Source organism: Ischnura elegans, chromosome 12 (genome assembly GCF_921293095.1).
Source record: "Ischnura elegans chromosome 12, ioIscEleg1.1, whole genome shotgun sequence".
NCBI classification, from domain to species: domain Eukaryota; kingdom Metazoa; phylum Arthropoda; class Insecta; order Odonata; family Coenagrionidae; genus Ischnura; species Ischnura elegans.
Genome location: NC_060257.1, coordinates 29142856 through 29159865, shown reverse-complemented (window position 1 = coordinate 29159865; position 17010 = coordinate 29142856). Strand labels below are relative to the sequence as shown.

The 17010-nt window shown below is 36.9% G+C and overlaps 1 protein-coding gene across 1 annotated transcript in view; it reads right to left on the bottom strand.

Annotated features, from left to right (window-relative positions):
* Positions 1 to 12477: 12477 nt before the first annotated feature.
* LOC124168651 (mothers against decapentaplegic homolog 3) overlaps positions 12478 to 17010 on the bottom strand; it is a 96478-nt gene continuing 91945 nt past the window's right edge. The window contains exon 7 of the mRNA XM_046546914.1: positions 12478 to 14936. Within this exon, the coding sequence (XP_046402870.1) occupies positions 14813 to 14936 (124 nt within the window). The 3' untranslated portion in view covers positions 12478 to 14812. The remainder of the gene's footprint in view (positions 14937 to 17010) is intronic.

Here is a 17010-nt window from a genome sequence, read left to right as displayed (position 1 = left end):
AATAAAGGAGTCATCAGTGAACATAAGTCTTGATCATTAGTCATTAGTCTTGGTGGGTTAATTTTCCAGATGCTGGATTATTCAACATTTTATTCCCTCCAAAATTTTTCCGAGGTGCAACTTATCCCTCACATTCTCCTACTCGACTCTGCTGATTGGTGGTAAAAACCTAGGTTGTACCATGTTAAAATTATTACATACATCAGCATACTACCTTGCTGCTTGCCTCAATAGGTGTGTGGTATTACGTCTGGTGTTGGGACACCAGTGTGCCGACTGAGTTCCACCTAGCATTGATTTCCTTCATTGCTCGGAGGAAATATGAATTTCTGTGACAAACTGTTTGGAAATATATCTCTTTTAATTTGTCCTTTCTGTCAGACATAGATATAAAGTGAGGTTCTAAGACGATACTCTCATCCACTCTGAAAGATACATAGCTATCTTTAATAGGACAAGCAATCTAAGCCTAGCATGTGCTCTTTAGCAGCTCCCAGCGTACTCTTGTTTAAAAGCTATGTAATTCTTTTTACTTGCTTGTAGCAGTAATTGGTGAATTGCACCACTTTCATTTGTATTTTACTATGTTTGTGAATTAAGTCTTTCTGTACCAGATCCATTATGCTTGCTGCTAAACAGCACAAAGTATTTCGATACTTGTGTGAAATGCTAGGCAGTGTTTTTATACTGGTGAGATTAATAAATTCCACTAAGCATCATTAGCTGCATTTAAGTTCATATAGGAGGTTAATGGTGGTTAGGCAGAGTTAAATGGCTCATGGCTATCATACTCACATGGAGAGGTGGGTTGACGGAGGAGTAGGGTCTCTCCTGTTAGTTTGGTTCAATCCTTCACTAAATTCTATTCACTTTATGCTTGAGGGTGAGCTTTGGTAAGAGCCTGGACACTCTCAGAGGGCTTCATTAGAGGGAGGGGTAGTACCAAGAGAGAGAGGAGGAGTGAACTTAACATTGGCAGATGTACATAGCCACCCTACTTTGTCACTGAAAACGTGTAGGTCATGGGTAGCCATGGGTATTTTGGCCCCAGTGCCAAGACAATGTACCTACTCATTTGGAAGGTATTAAGAACCCTATGACATTATCAGCTACTGCACAGAATGAGGCACCACTGGTGAAAGGCAAACATACAAGGGGAGACCACGTACCTTGCTCCACCTTTTTCAATGCCGCATTTTCTTATGGCATTCGGAATGGTGAACACATCTCTGAACAGGTGAACGCAGTGGTTCAATCGAACGGGCGTTAGTTTGGCTGTAATGAAAATGAATTAAATACAACTGAACTAAGTCCCAATCAATGGAACCACTATCAGTTCAGATGTGTGTTTTCCATTCCGAATGCCATAAAAAATACAGCATTGAAAAAGGTGGAGCCAATGGCTTGCTGTCGGATTAGAGGATCACCCTTTTAGAGGGAAAACCAAGTATGTGAAAATGACTTGTGGAAGAAGACATTAGCAACATTCCAGAAACTCAAGCATCTTTTTACGCAGGATCCGTCACAAATTATTTGCCACTGTTTTCACATTCCTTTTCCACGCACTTTAAATTTAGAATATACCAACTAACAATAAGTAAATCTTTTTTTTTGAATAGAGGTTTAGATTAAATTACACATACAAGCATCAGTAAATGAAAGAACTATGACTGGTATATTTAATCCAACTGCAACTTAACTCAGCCGCTGAATCACAAGATCAATTTAAGAGGAAATTCACCATTTATGCTCTGACTAGAAATTCTTTCTTATACGTAATATTTCTGGTAAGAATAATTTTCTGCAGTTTATTTCCAACAATTTTGCTGGTAAGAGATCATTGTGGAGACCAACCTGAAGTCAGCTGGTGGTTACCTTAAAATCCATATACTCAAGCCTTCCATGACCACATAACGTAGAAGTTAATCACGGCTTTCATCACAAACCTCATCGAATGATGATTACTCTGGTTATTGATCAAAGTTCCACAATCAGTAAAAGCAATTTCTCATACTTAAGAGAGCCATACAAAAACACAGCAATGGAAACATGAAAGGAAGACAAGCAGATATATGATTTTCCTCTCATGCTTGGAGCTAGTCCATCTTCAAGGGCTCAATGTCCTGTAAAGGGTCATTTATTACCAAAGCAGAATGCACCTAGGTAAAATAGAGTGGGCAGAGAGTGACTTCCTCTGAGGCACACTTTCTGGGAGAAGTTCTGCCTTTCACCACACAAAGGTTGTGGCAAAGCTTTCACCACGGATCGCCTTCTGGCAGAGGTGGCTGCCTTAGGTCCCTAGCATGCCATGGTAGGGGAAGCCTAGTGCCAGGAAGGCACCACAGAGATTTACAAGCAGCAACCGAGAGAGAGAACTTCATTCAGTGTGAGATGACTGGCAGTGCATAAAGAATGTACCACTCACCATTGAATAACCACTGTCAGACTTAACTTTCTTTATTTCATTGAAGCGAGGTTGACTACCGACCTTATCCAACCACTTCAAGGTGATTCATTTTTTTATACTCCACATTTTGATGCCAAAAGTCCGTCCCAATTTGTATCAGTTATCATGAGACTGGCTCTCATGATGGAATGTAATTTTATCTGAATTCTGCTTGAGCGAACATTGCAGAATCAATTATGCACACATATTTCTCCCTACCAAGCCACATTTATAGAAAGAGCTGAAGCTGTGTGCAGAATGATGAATGAGATATGTAGCTCAAAACTTAAGCATGAATACTGGACAAATAAATGATCACAGAATTTTAATAGCCAAACAAAATCATTGCAACAGGTCAACAATCCTAGACTGTTTTGATGCAGCTCTCCCATTGGTTCACTGATAAACTATTGTTTTCATATTTGTGAAGTTTCTCTCTTTCACATCGTACAATGGCTGTTCCATATATTTTACAGCAGGAGTCTTGATGTATACAATTCAAACGATTTCTCTGAATGGATCGACTACACACATATCAAGCCTTTGGACTTCTCTGACTGAGAGGCAGTACGCTGTGCAACACAGCATGTGCTGTCGAGTTATCAGCCAGCAAGCTCCTGCAGGGATTTTCCTCACCCTGTAGTAGTAGCAGTTTTGCATCCGAGCTCGCAATGTAAACTGTGTACTGTGCATCAGTCAGTGCTACTCCCCCCATTACGTCTGGGTGGGGACATGTTAATTTTGACAACAGGGTGACAGAGGTTATTGCACTAGACTTTTGGCAAAACACAGCTTTTGAATAAATTTTCAATTTCCACATTATATATGTATTGTGGAGGCGATGAGGGGACAGTGAAGGGAGGAGGGACAGCCCAGTGCTGATCTTCTGCACCAGCCACCACTGATATTTTATCCGAAGGCAAACAAAATATGACACTCAAAAGAGAATTAATGCAATGAAAGCACTTAAAAAGCAATACCTCAATTATCAGGATACAACATTATGCTGAGTGACAGTTCAACAGAATATGCAATAATATAGGGGAGAAATAATAATACATTATTGTAATGTTAAACAATAGAGGAGCTTCCCACCCTAGACATAACATTTCCACAAGAAGACTGATACAAATTACCCTCACAATTCCTGGACCATTTAATTCTCTTGGGTAGTGAGTCTCTCTTAAATGACAAATGAGCTTTAATGCCAAGGGAGCCAAAAACTATTCGAACTGAAAAAATGACTTTCACAATACAATTTAGGTTGCATGCTATCCACTGATTATATACCATTTAGGATTACGAAACCAGAAAAATAAATAAGACCCAGAGGAGGGACTCAATCAAAAACTTATTACACATGATTTGCAACTGACTAAAGTGGGCAGAGTAACAGTTGTTTAAAAGGTATGACAAAAATATGGGGTTCTTTTCATCCAGATAACTTCACTAAAAATTAATATATTTTAACTTTAAGCTGCTCTCTAAACATTTTTGGCTACTTGTGAGGTTAGGGAACAGTGATTCAACAGTTTTTCCCCTTTCTTGTATGCCCTATGGAGTGGTAAGAAATGGACTGGACACTCAATTCAAGAATTAAAAGGAAGTACAGCTATTTTACTCAACCACACTAAAGCCTTGCATCATAAACCTCCACATAGATCAATTTTATGAAAACCTCCTTACAAAGTAGCTTCAGGTCGTGTCTAAAGTCCTACATATAACTATCATTATTAAAGTAGGTAATCTACTCATTAAGGCAGGTTAGTATGAGTTACTTATAGTGCATTTTGATAGTATTCCTTCCCACTTCAATTCACAACATGGTCTACTCCTTGCATTCTTCCTAATATTCCTATTCCCTTCCTTCCTCTCCTTCATTTACCCAACGTTTTCCCACCTATTAGTGTTTTCAACATCCCATCCCCACTCAATGTTTACTCCAGCCAAATCTTCTGTCTCCTTAGTATGTATTCAAGAAGTCATCTCTCCTCACCCACCATATCCAGCACTTCATCATTCCTCCTCCTCTCTGTCCGCTTCACCTTCTCCATACCAACATCTCATAGGCCCCTCTTTTCATGTACTCCTTCCTAAGTGTTCATGTTTCTGCAGGGGAGCAGCCAGGAATTAAGGCTGGGGGGGGGGGGGGGGTTTGGGTGCAACTAATACCGGGGTGTGTGGGGGTATGGAATACCTACCAGGATAAGCGGTGGGTGGGTGCGAGATTAATGAATTGTGGAATTTTGAGATAAACGGTTCAAAATTGTGAGTTTTATGGCTTTCTGAGGTATATTTTATTTATCCTTACACTATTCTATTAGTAATATCAATCAAATTAAGTAAAATGGGTTAAACTTAAATATTTCTCTGAGCTCTGGGGGGGGAGGGTTCAGTGACGGTGCTAGCAGGTGCGGGGCTAGGGGCGAACCTTCAGTGCGGGGCCCTTCACTTAAAATATTAAACTCTATACCCCATCTACAAACTCGAGCATTTTGAGTCCCTACCACTCTCTGGCTAAGTATGTGTTCCCCTCCCAAATTCAGACTTCGCAATTACGCCGTTATGATACCATCACGCAGTTGAGTTCAAAATAGTATAATACAAATTAAATTTATAATTATATTTATTCATGAAATTATAACGTAAAATAAACATAAAAAGCGTGCTTTTTACTTTAAATTACTGCATTATTATTCCTTTTTCATAATATTATTTTTTGTCTAGCACGGACTTAACAATACAGTAATAGTTGAAATTGCGTTTTCAAACTATCGTACATTTTAATTTTTTTTCACGAACGCAGGGCCCGGGGCAGTCGCCCCGCCCTAAGGCCGTCTCAGGGAGGGTTTAAGCCCCAAACTCCCCCCCCCCCCAATCGCTGCGCCACTGTGTTTCCGCACCACAGAGTGCTACACTCCTGATCACATTATTCACTATCCTTTTATTTAAACTCTTACACAAACAATCCTCTCATGAGCTCCACCCTGTTCATGAATGTCTCTTTCACTAACGATATTCTCTTCCCGAAGTCCTTACTGTTGTATCCATTTTCATCCAATGCACTACCAAAATAGAAGAATTGCTCTACCTGCTAAAGTTTTTGCCCCACCAACTTTGACCTCACGTCTCACATACCCATCTCACGACGCTTTTCAAAACTGCATAACCTTAGTCTTATTGTGATTATGTAACTCAGGAAAGTGAGATTCACTCTAAAACAATGGAATTGATATTCCAAACTGAGAATGATCAGGTCAAAAAAATGGAAGAAGGAGAAGCAGAAAACAAATTTATAACAATAATGTATAATCTCATGAACCACTCAACTTGGTGAAAGATGAGAACCTTGTTTTTCAGGCAATGAATTTAGGAAAATAATAACAACAAAAAATTCGGCATAAGATCGTGTACAATAACATGGAAAAACAACAGCATTTGTATTTTTAATTGAACAATATTCTACTGTTTCCAAAACAAAAAACAACCACTTTGCTTTAACAATCGGAGTCCAGAAACTTATTACAGCACCATGCACACGAGATAAACAGTGAAGACTGTGACAGTGGTGAGCTACCTTCAGACACCTCAATCAGCAGGGATTTAAGATACTAAGTAAGTCCTCAGCTGAAGGTTTGTTTGAAACGAATTTGGAATTATTCTGTTTGTTTTTCATTCCAAATAATTAATTCTGATTAGTTAGTTACAACATCGGAATTAGTTGCATTTGAAAATTTCTGATGACCATATGAGCCCTCATAGTGTGTGGTTGGTGAAAAAAATTTCAAACTAAAAATTCTGATTGAATTGCAACCAACAGGAATCAACTGTTTGGAATGAACACAAATCGGAATTATTCTGTGCCAAGCACATATATCCTGGAGTTAGTCGATTGCAGTGCCCTTATGTGTCCTCTCATCAACACCATTTAAAACGGAAATACTCAGGTGACCCACATATACCCATTTCTGACACTGCTAAAAAGGAAAAATTGGTGCTATAGGTGCATGGGAAAATATAATAGCTTCCTCACTAAAAATAACGGAAATGTTAAATTTCTTTTCTAGCACCAAAAGGGGTATTCAGTAATGAACAAAGAAGAAGAAAGCTTTCCAGTCGAGCACTTGATGTTTTGAGTTTAATATTTGCTTGTAGAATTAGCATGCATAAATGTGCATGCAACTTTTTAAAAATATTGCAAACTCAGGTTGCATTTGAACAATTAAATTTTGTGTTCAAGGTCTTTTGTATGATGACAATAAATATTGAGGTTGAATGGCACTTTTATGCCAACCATTCGTGAGATAAATACTTGAGCAAAGCATCACATTATTGATTACAAATGTTCAAAAATGAATTATGGCCAGTAAAATGTTAAAAATTTACTTGATAAAATGTACAAGCATATATATATATATATATTTATCATTATTTTCCAAGAGTATTTCAGTAACTGCAAATATTGCATTTAAAAAAGTTAGGTAGAGACGAGCATTTATGGACAATTGATCACTTCAAATGAGTTTAGAAATATTACTTCACACACAGTATGTACTTAAAGAGAAATCAATAATAACAAACAACAAGACTTACAGCTTTCGAACCCAAGAAGTTACTAAGGCAGCAAAGACTCAAGAATATATTTTTTTTTTAACTGTCAGCATCATACCCCTCATTCAAATAAGCAAAATCATCTTCGACCAATTACAAAACAAGATCAACATGCAACTATTGTTTTTCCATCTTCCCATGATCAAACATTTACCATATGAAGTCCATCTAGAAAATAAAACAATCTACCACACAATCATTACAGTATTTGATCAATGAGATTTTAAATGCATGGTCATGTTTAATTTTAGAAATCTTAGTCTCACATACTTATGGTGACATGTGACACAACCAGTCTTGTAATAGAGGTAAGATCAGTTTGTTGGATAGATAAAATAACTCAAATTATGGCAATTCAGAAGCAACCACATAAAGTACAAAGAGAAATCGCATTGGTATCGATACAAAGAGTAACTCATTTTCATCTCACAAATAAGATAATAGAAATGATTTCATAATTATGAAATGATTAAACAGGAAACTGTAGAAAAATGAAACAAAGTGGCCTGATTGAGTCCTAGAAAAAATCACATATCTTCTTCTTCCAAAGCTTCCACACAAAACCTTATAAGTGAAGATAATGGCACCAAACATAAGGATGAAATTAATACACAAATAGGACTTGGCACACCTGAACTTTGTACATAGTTTTAGAGGCTGCATGTACATAGAATTGAGGTTTCTGATACAAACTGGGGTTGAATTAGGGTTGGTATATGATCATTTAGGAGTCTGAACATGATTAAGTTACTCACAGAGATTAATGGCCACCAATTATATCAGGAGCATTGTGGTACGCATGTTGTCTTGTCCATCATTTTCTCAAGCAACAGTATTCACCGTGCTGCAGTCATGTACATCCATCAGAGGCAATCGTTCAAAGAAGCACTCTAATAAAATTTTGGTGCATATGCTTGAAATACTACACTTACAGCTTGCAGTTCCAAATGGTCTCTGCCATGGAAATGTTCATCACTATTATAGGTATGTAGTACATAAGATGGTAATGCCATCACATCACAAAGCACAGTTCCAAATACACAAAGAGCTGCATGGCAGGAGTTCTACAGTAATTTTATAAACCACTAGCACGGCAAGAGTATTATAGCAGCAAAATAAAAGAGATGAGCTCAATAAGGATCCATAGGATCACTTATGCATGCAGTTCTTAACATTTCTTAAATTTAACACTCCCAAAACATTACTAGAATGTACGTTAAGAGGTGTTAAAATCTCGGAAATAATACGGGGGCGGGGGAAACTTAGCAAATAACATAGTCACCAAAATGCTTTCAATTGCGGTAGGATTTACACATTTTTGACATACATTTCAGTTGCAAGCTTTCAACACACACCTGAAGTGACTCTATATATGCATTCCACATTTGCTATTCTATTATGTATTTGTGATGCGATCCAACACAGCCAGTTTTACCCGCCAAACACTGACATTCTTCAAAAGTTTTAGCATAGGAAACATTGAGTGGGTGGGATAGTAAAAATATTCTTGGCAATAGAAAAAGGTTAACACCGAGTGGTTCATTTGCGAACCATATATGTTTACATTTCGTTGCAACCATTGGCTACAAAAATATTTTCCAACATATTCTGAATTTAAAATGAATGATCCCAAACTAAATGACTGATTTTTTTTGCTTCAACTTCTGTACCGGCCAGCCTTAGCTGTAGTAAATACTTCTAAGCAGACTAGTACATGAAAATTCTTCACTGCTGACCTAGTTGCTGTCATTACAATTAAGAAAATAATGCTATCAATTTTTTTCAAGTGATTCACCTAAGGAAAAGTTTCATTACCTACAAATGAAAGCTCTATTAGAATGCTTTTTTACCTTTAAAGTTTCGTAAACTTTGGCAGCACTCCATCCAAACTCCAAAAATGTTCCATGATTTAACTTTTCATGGAATCATGTTGCATTGAAAATTCAATGCCTTTCAGACCTTCGTTGGATATCAAATTCCAGAATGAATTTTGACATTTTCAGGATTAAATCTAAAAAAGAAAATTATTGTGTTTATTTCCCTCAAAAACACAAGAGCTTCACAGAGTGTCAGCATGAAAATCTACATCAAATTTTTCCTAAAAAAAAAATAACTTTTCTTCTAAGATTCCTTAGCATATGGCTAATGTGTACGACATCCTTCGACCTGAATGCTTCACGAAAAGGACTAACAGAAATTATCCTCTGTCCTAGGGGTATCAGTTAAATTATGAAATCATCCATTAAACACTCCCAAAAATCCCATCATAGCCAAATAAATCTTACGCCTCAAATGAACTAACGAAATGTCTAAATAGGGTGGCCACTATATTTCTACATTCCCATACAATGCGAATTCAGTGTATTTTCAGATTTATAACGATAAGATGGTATTGATTACGGATGTGGGTCAAAATTCTTCCAAGAGATGGCATTCCTTTCTAATCATTTGAATAGAGAGAGGAATAGTGATTTCACATAAAATAAAGAGTGTGTAAAGTTTCAAACACAGAAGAATCCCACTTTACTGTTTTTCACCATGTGATGAAATCTCTTTATGATCTGCATCACAAGAATTTAAAACTTTGACTGAAGTTATACATGATAAAATGCGGTAGTTATATGCCAATCGCTTTGAAATAGTATGTAAAGTGTTCTTAGTATCACCTGGTATTGATTTATCATTATTTACACCTTAAGTTTGCAATATCAATTTACAATGAAAGCAAGTGTGTGAAAGAGAGTACCACATGATTTTGAAAGTTTTCATTTACAACAGTATATGTACACTGTAAAAATAATTTTATTCCTATCTCTGGTTTTTGTCACTGAAAGAAGTAGAATAAAAAGTCATTGCCACTGGAATAAAGAAGAATTAATGAAACCTGGCATCTTTCTATGGTACGCCTTTAATGCAACTACTTTCAATACACTCCATTATGATCTAGTTGCTAGATCATGATGATGTGGTACATTGAAATTGATTGCATTGATGCTGTGCAGTGCAAAATTGCCTTCCTAATTAAAATATGAGAGAACAAATGCTCGAATACAATGTATAGTCCTTAGTTCAGCATTGTACTGGTTCACTTGCCAATTGAATTATCATGTAGTGTAAAAGTGATTAACAAAGTAAATGGATTCACTATATTGGACAAGCCTAATAATGCATACTTAGCACCTTAGAAAGATATTTTAGTGGATTGGCCTTTGGCAATGGTATGGTAAATGGAGTGATTGACAACTGAGGAAATTTTTGCCATGAGGGAAGGGTAGGAAAATATAGAAACCCAGCATAAGCATTAGTCTTCTGTCTTCTAATATTTCGAAAAATAAGAATGTATTTTTTAAAAAATCTGTACATTTTGTGATAAGGGCTGGTCTTAGACATTTTCCAAGTATGTATGAGCAAAAACTATTTTGACACCTCCACAGCAAAATGAATGTTATATTATTTGAAGGAGAAAACCAATACCTTAGGTCATTTTTGCCATGAGAGGAGGGCAGAGAGAGACCAGGCATCAGCAGTAGACTGCTTCAAAGTTAAGTTGCCAAGGAGACCATAGCTTAACATCCCATCTGACGGACAGTGTGTTGCACTTGAAGTACCCTCCACGTAACAATCAAGCAGTGATCGGGCAACCTCAGAAAAAAATCTGCCAACACTAAGGTTTGAATCCGGACCCATTGGATGGAAAGATTACACTCTAGCCACCATAAATCAACATAAAATCAAAACAAAAGCATGACCAGTTAAGAAAAAATGGAAAATTAAGGCTTCTAAATGACATTCTAGGTTGTGTTATGTGTACGTCTTTACATTCCTCAAAATGAGGGCAACGCAGAGACTTCGCAATTCCTCCAGAAGCTAAATCACCCAGTAAGAGGTAAAATACAAACATAGCTGTTAAATAAATTGAAGTGCATACTACATAAGTGACAAATTTCTCTTGCTACGAAATAAGAACATAACCACAGCGCTTATTTTTGCACACTTAAATATTTTGAGTAATTAGCAAATGTGAAATATGGACTATATCAGCTTTTTTTAATAGATGACATAATGATGAAGTATGCACTGACCAATGATATTTATTTTAAAAAAATAAAAAAAACAAGGAAAGTAAGGGAGCAATAAAGTGTTTGCAACAGCCAAGATTAACGACCAAGATATGTGGATAGTATTTGATTTACCAGCAGACCTTGGTGCTCGGAAAAAAAAATTAAGAATCAAGGGTCATTACGGCTGTATATTAAGTTTTCAGGTCTACCTCACACAATATATAATCATTGTTGTCCGACATTTTGTGACCGTAGCCGGTCAATTATTCTGAGGGAATCAGTCAAATTTTCAGTAACGGTACTTATATCCATTCATGCAGAGGGAGAGTTCAGAAAGGAAGGATCAGAAGGAGTTCTTATTTTACTAGAATTCAAAGTGAGATCTCATGTTGTGCCTGATTTTAAGGTCGACATTCCTTATTAAGATTACAGCTTTGAATAATTTCAAAATACATTAAAAACTCTTATAACCCTCCAATTTCAACATCTTCCACGCCATGAATAGTTATCAGTACCCTCCGCCGAGAAGCTGCATTATTTCCTCAGTTTAAGTGACTAGCAACAGCCACAAAATGCCAAGCAACAAGTGATATTGTACGTGGGGTACATCTGAAAAACTTAAAATGAAAGAAGTGTGTCATTTGGTGACTACATGTTGCTATCCAAGAGCATTAATTAGTACAGTAAAACCTCTTGTAGTGAACCTCTTTACATCATAAACCTCCATACATCATACCACCCCTACAGTCCCATCTGATTTACATGTAAATTTATAGGCAAACCTCTTCATATCATAAAACCTCTTCATATCATAAAACCTCCACTTATCATACCAAGGAGATACCCCCGAGACGGCCAAACTACCTCTGCAAATCATACCGAGACAACAAGAGACCATTAATGTAGCCGCGATTACGTACAAGGAATGACATTTTCAGCAATAAATGTTTTGCTCTTTTTTTATTATATACCTTATTATGCTGTAATTTTCACGTTAATCATTAGTTGTGGCCATTTTGTTCAATATGAGAGCATACCTAACAGTAAATAAGAAAAAAGATATCCAACTATCTCAATCATTTTAAGTAACTGTTGAATTGAGAGAGATCACATCATTTTCTCTTGAATCAAGGTGAAAATCATGTGATAGGGGTTGCTTTCTGTAATTATTAAATAATAAATATATGTTCACTGATGCATGCATGTGTGTTTAAACATATAAATATAATGGTTTATAAAGACAGTAGTGCCTTTCATTTCCAAAGGATACGATAAAATGGTGCCTATCACTAAAACCTCTCTATAGTGAACCTCCATACATCAAATTGCCCAAATTTTGGTCCCCTCCATTACGATGTAAAGAGGTTTTACTGTGCCTGCATTGTGCATTTCATCCTCTCATGATTGTGCCAAACATTTTGAAAATATTTGGATGCCTAACTCTTAAGATTAGTTAGGGTAGATACCTAAAGGACTTCCTTTGTTTGATGGCCTACATGGCAGGGTACTCAACTTAGTCCTATTATCAGCCCTCATTGTATCTGCCTTACATGAAAAAACCTCAAGAATGTTATATAATGACCACCTCAGACCAATTTGTTGAAAAAGAAACAAAATAAATAAAAATTAAAAAACATTCAAAGGATGAACGATTATTGATTGGGAAAGTTATTGAATACATACCATCAGAAAATTAATTGTTCAATACCATAAACACAACTAGAGCCACAAAATAAAGTTCATTATCTATCAAGAACATTCGGTAAGTGTTAAGTGTGATGATAAAACTGGGAATGTCAAGGAAGAATTTTTAATTTAGACTTGGCCACCCCAGACAAAACATAATCTATCTACACCCTTATGTCACAACCACTGTCACTGAACTAAACTGATGTAAGAATGCACCACTTAGGGCTTAAGTGGTAGTGATTTTGATTATGAGCCGCTAAGATTTCAAAAAATAACAGTAGCCAGCAAGAGCCAATACATTACTATGTATATAGTTTTGGAGTACACACAGAAACAAATAGAAAATTTGGTACAACATTCTAGATTTGAAAGTTAAAAATCCTCTCAATATTTATTCACGTAAATTTTTTGCCTTGAAAAGTAAATGTAAGGCAAAACTATTATTTTTCCTAACAAAGATAAAATTTTTGGTAATAAACATTCAAGTATCTGGTATAAAAACAAATATTATGTTTACCAACCAAATAAAATATCTCCAACCTTTATTCTTCAAATTAAATTGGAGACAACTTCATCAATTGTTTGATAAAATGATTTTCAAAATATCTCAATAGACCCAAAATTGAGTTCCTTCATTTTGCAACAACTATTCCAATTCATTCTTTCAACTGTTGACTGCACAGCACCATTTCCCCTTTTTGATTAAATAACCCAAAATCAATCTTCAGGGTGACATGAGGGAACTAATTCGGTACCAGGGAAGACTTTTAATCAGACTTAATCTGCCTAAATTAGTTAACAAAAGAGACTTGAAAAAGCACCATACCCTACGTCACCAAGAAGGACAAAAAATATATATTTTTCCACGGCCCAAGAGATACTTTGACATTGACTTCATAGAACATAATCAGCCCAAAACTGATCATTACTGAATAAGGTTTAAATGGCTTGGCTCAATTTATCATGCTTCAAAAACAAAAGATAGTTACTAGCAAACAGAATACTTCCATCACCATTTGATGACAGAAAGACACATAACATTCAAGCCTGTAGATATCAGATGCAGCCAATGAAATTGAGTTGAACTGGATGTACTGTGATCAAAAAGGTAAAGAAGCATTTGAAAATGTAATCAAAATATGATATGCAGCAGAAGAGCACACTGCTCAATGTGGACAAAACACCAATCCCATCCTAACGAGCAGTATCACACGTCACAATCACCAAACCTAACGCAAAATTTTCCAGTCGAGAAAGGAACTCTACACACTCCTGTGATGGCTAAATCATGACAGTCATCATTTTTTGTACCTAATTTAAAAAAAGAAACGTATTGTCAGCTTTGGGGGGGAGGCTGACAAAAAAAAAAAAAAACATAAGATAACTTGCACACTCACAAGCACACACACTCACACACGCAAAAAATCTCAAAGCTAACAGCTCACTTGTCGGGACAAAATGATTGAAATATTCATCATTCTGGGGTCTCCCACCTTCCTTTTTGAGGGTTTGGAAAGGTGATGTGTTTTGACTACGGAGACGTGATAGGTGGCTTCCTTTTTTTAGCACCAAATAGGGTGTCCCTCTCTTCAAGTCAAGCCAATACAATGAATCTCGTGAAGAAGGACATCACACACATCACAGTGACACTTCAAGGATAAAACCTCGACTACCGCTGCGTTGAAATGAATCCCACACAAAATAATCACTCTCCTACATGAGGGCTCCACTGCCGTCCATTACGTGAGCACTCCTATACACAAAACCCTTTTCATGACCGAATGACTCGCTGCGGAGAAATTAACTCATGATGAGGGTTTAAAAAAATCCTTGGATGCAACTCCAAGCGACTGCAAGAAAATCCTTTTCTGTCTGCTACTACGTGCACAATATTTGTGCAAAATATACAAATACAGGCCCTTCACTGGAAGTTCAAACTTAAAAAGAATCCTTTAAGCCATACTTTGAGATAGGCCTTGATGTCTTTCACGCGTGGGGAACTATCTCATGACATGGAGGAGCACGGCAAACGGGGCGAGCCCATTTGGGTGAGGACGCGGTCCAGCCATTGCAGGGGCCCGTTCAAATGGAGCTCGATCCAGCATGGTGTGGACGTCACTGTCTGCCGCCTGATAAAAGACAATAAAAAAACAAATGTTCAAGTTAACCCTTTCACTGCCATTCCCATGTTGAACGCTAAGCCTAAGCTACACGGACAGCCTCTGCATGCCATCAGTTATTTTACCCCCAAGCCCTCATACATGGGGCAGTGAGAGGCTCTCAACCACCTAATAGTCTCTATGGTCGAGACGAGAATTTCATTTTGAAGGAAAGATGATTTGCAATTTTCCACAAAAATAAATTTAATCTGAACCAAATTTTGATGTTACTACATCATTTTCAAGGTAAAAATGGCGGTAAGTACAGTTAATTCATACATATTTAGGAGACGGGAGTGGGATCCCGCAGGCACCATACAGTGAATCCTAGCCGCCGACTCCCCGCTCCCCACCTACCCGCCCTCAGAAGAACGCGTCCTTGAGTGTCCTGCTAATCCGTACGGCAGCCCACCGGCACAGAAGACGTCTTCCCCCTTCCACACCATTCACCGATGGTCCTCGGAAACAACACCCGAAGACAAGAAGACTGCCACATATATTTAAATGCTTTCGTTTCTATGTTCAAAGTTTGTTAACCCTGGAAAAAACCCTTTCATTTCCACCCTTTTTACCTCCTCCGGTTTTTCCAAGCAACACCTCTCCACTCTTCCCTCCCCCCCCCATGCTTTCTACTTCTATCCATTCCAGCCACCTCCTTGAGGATTTTCCATCCCATTTCTCCCCTCAGTTCTCCCACTCCCGCTTCCTAAATATGTATAAATTAACTGCACTTACCACCATTTGTACCTTGAAAATGATGTAGTAACATCGAAACTCGGGTCGGATTAAATTTATTTTTGTGGAAAATTGCAAATCATCTTTCATTATGAATCAATTCCACTCCATCTCGCTTGATTCCTCGAATTTTATAGAATTTCATTTCTCGGCATTGTCGGGTCGAGAGTCTTGAAGAGCCTCGAGAAGTCTCACCCCTTCAAGATTTCTCGACACCCATCAAGACTACCGGGTCCTCACAAAAAAATAAAACACTTTCTATTTCAGACACTGAAAATAATTCAACAAAAAATTGATTCAAGACATGGTATATATTTCCAAAACAAAAAATAGTTGCAATAAAAGATATACATTGACAATTTAAACATCCATTATTAATTAATCAAACAAAATTGACATGCAACCATGAACCTTAGTTACCTTAAATACTCATTGTAAAAAGATAAATAAAGTATAGTCTTAGTCTTAATAAGATATAATATAGTCTTTACTTTTTTGTTAATTTACAACTGAAAGTTTCTTTTTATCATATTACTATAATAAGAAACATTGATGTTACCCTTTAATATGTCTATGTATCAAAATTATATGCTCATTTTCATTTTAAGAGCTGATAATGGTTTGCAAATAAACAGAAACGTTGGCAAAATTTTCATGTCAATTTAAAAACCTACACTCCAAATTTGATATCAAATATAAAGATCAAGAAAAGGAAATAAAAAAAAAATTCCAAATCTTTTGTTGAAAACTCTCTCAGCATCATGCAAACACATTATAAAAATTGGATGCAGATGGTAAATTATTAAATAAAGTATTTTTTATAGTGTGAATAAATCCATAAAAGTTGCAAGGGATACCTTAGCAAACTCTATTATCGACTGATTGCGGTTTTCATCAGAAATTCCTGCCTTTCCCAGGACTCTCGACAAGTGTCAAGAAGTCTCGAAGGGGAGAGACTTCTCGAGTCTCGTCAAGACTCTTGGCCCAGGTAAGACTCTCGCCATGCCGACAATGCCGAGAAGTGAAAGTCTTGTCTTAACCGTCAAGATGGGACTCTTGCACAGCACTACTCATACAACTATATTCCAAAGACTGAAATACACTTATTAAATAATTTCATTATTTAACGTGCTCATAAACTTAGGAAAATAGCACCAATATTGCACACTTGAATTGGTAAGATGCATCGCATCCCTGAATGATGGTAGAAACCACATTCTAGGAACCACGCCAAAGAGTAAGCATCACACGAAGTTGCAAGAAAGGCAGATGTAGTGGGAGCAAGCGGTGAAATTGTGCCATCCATGAC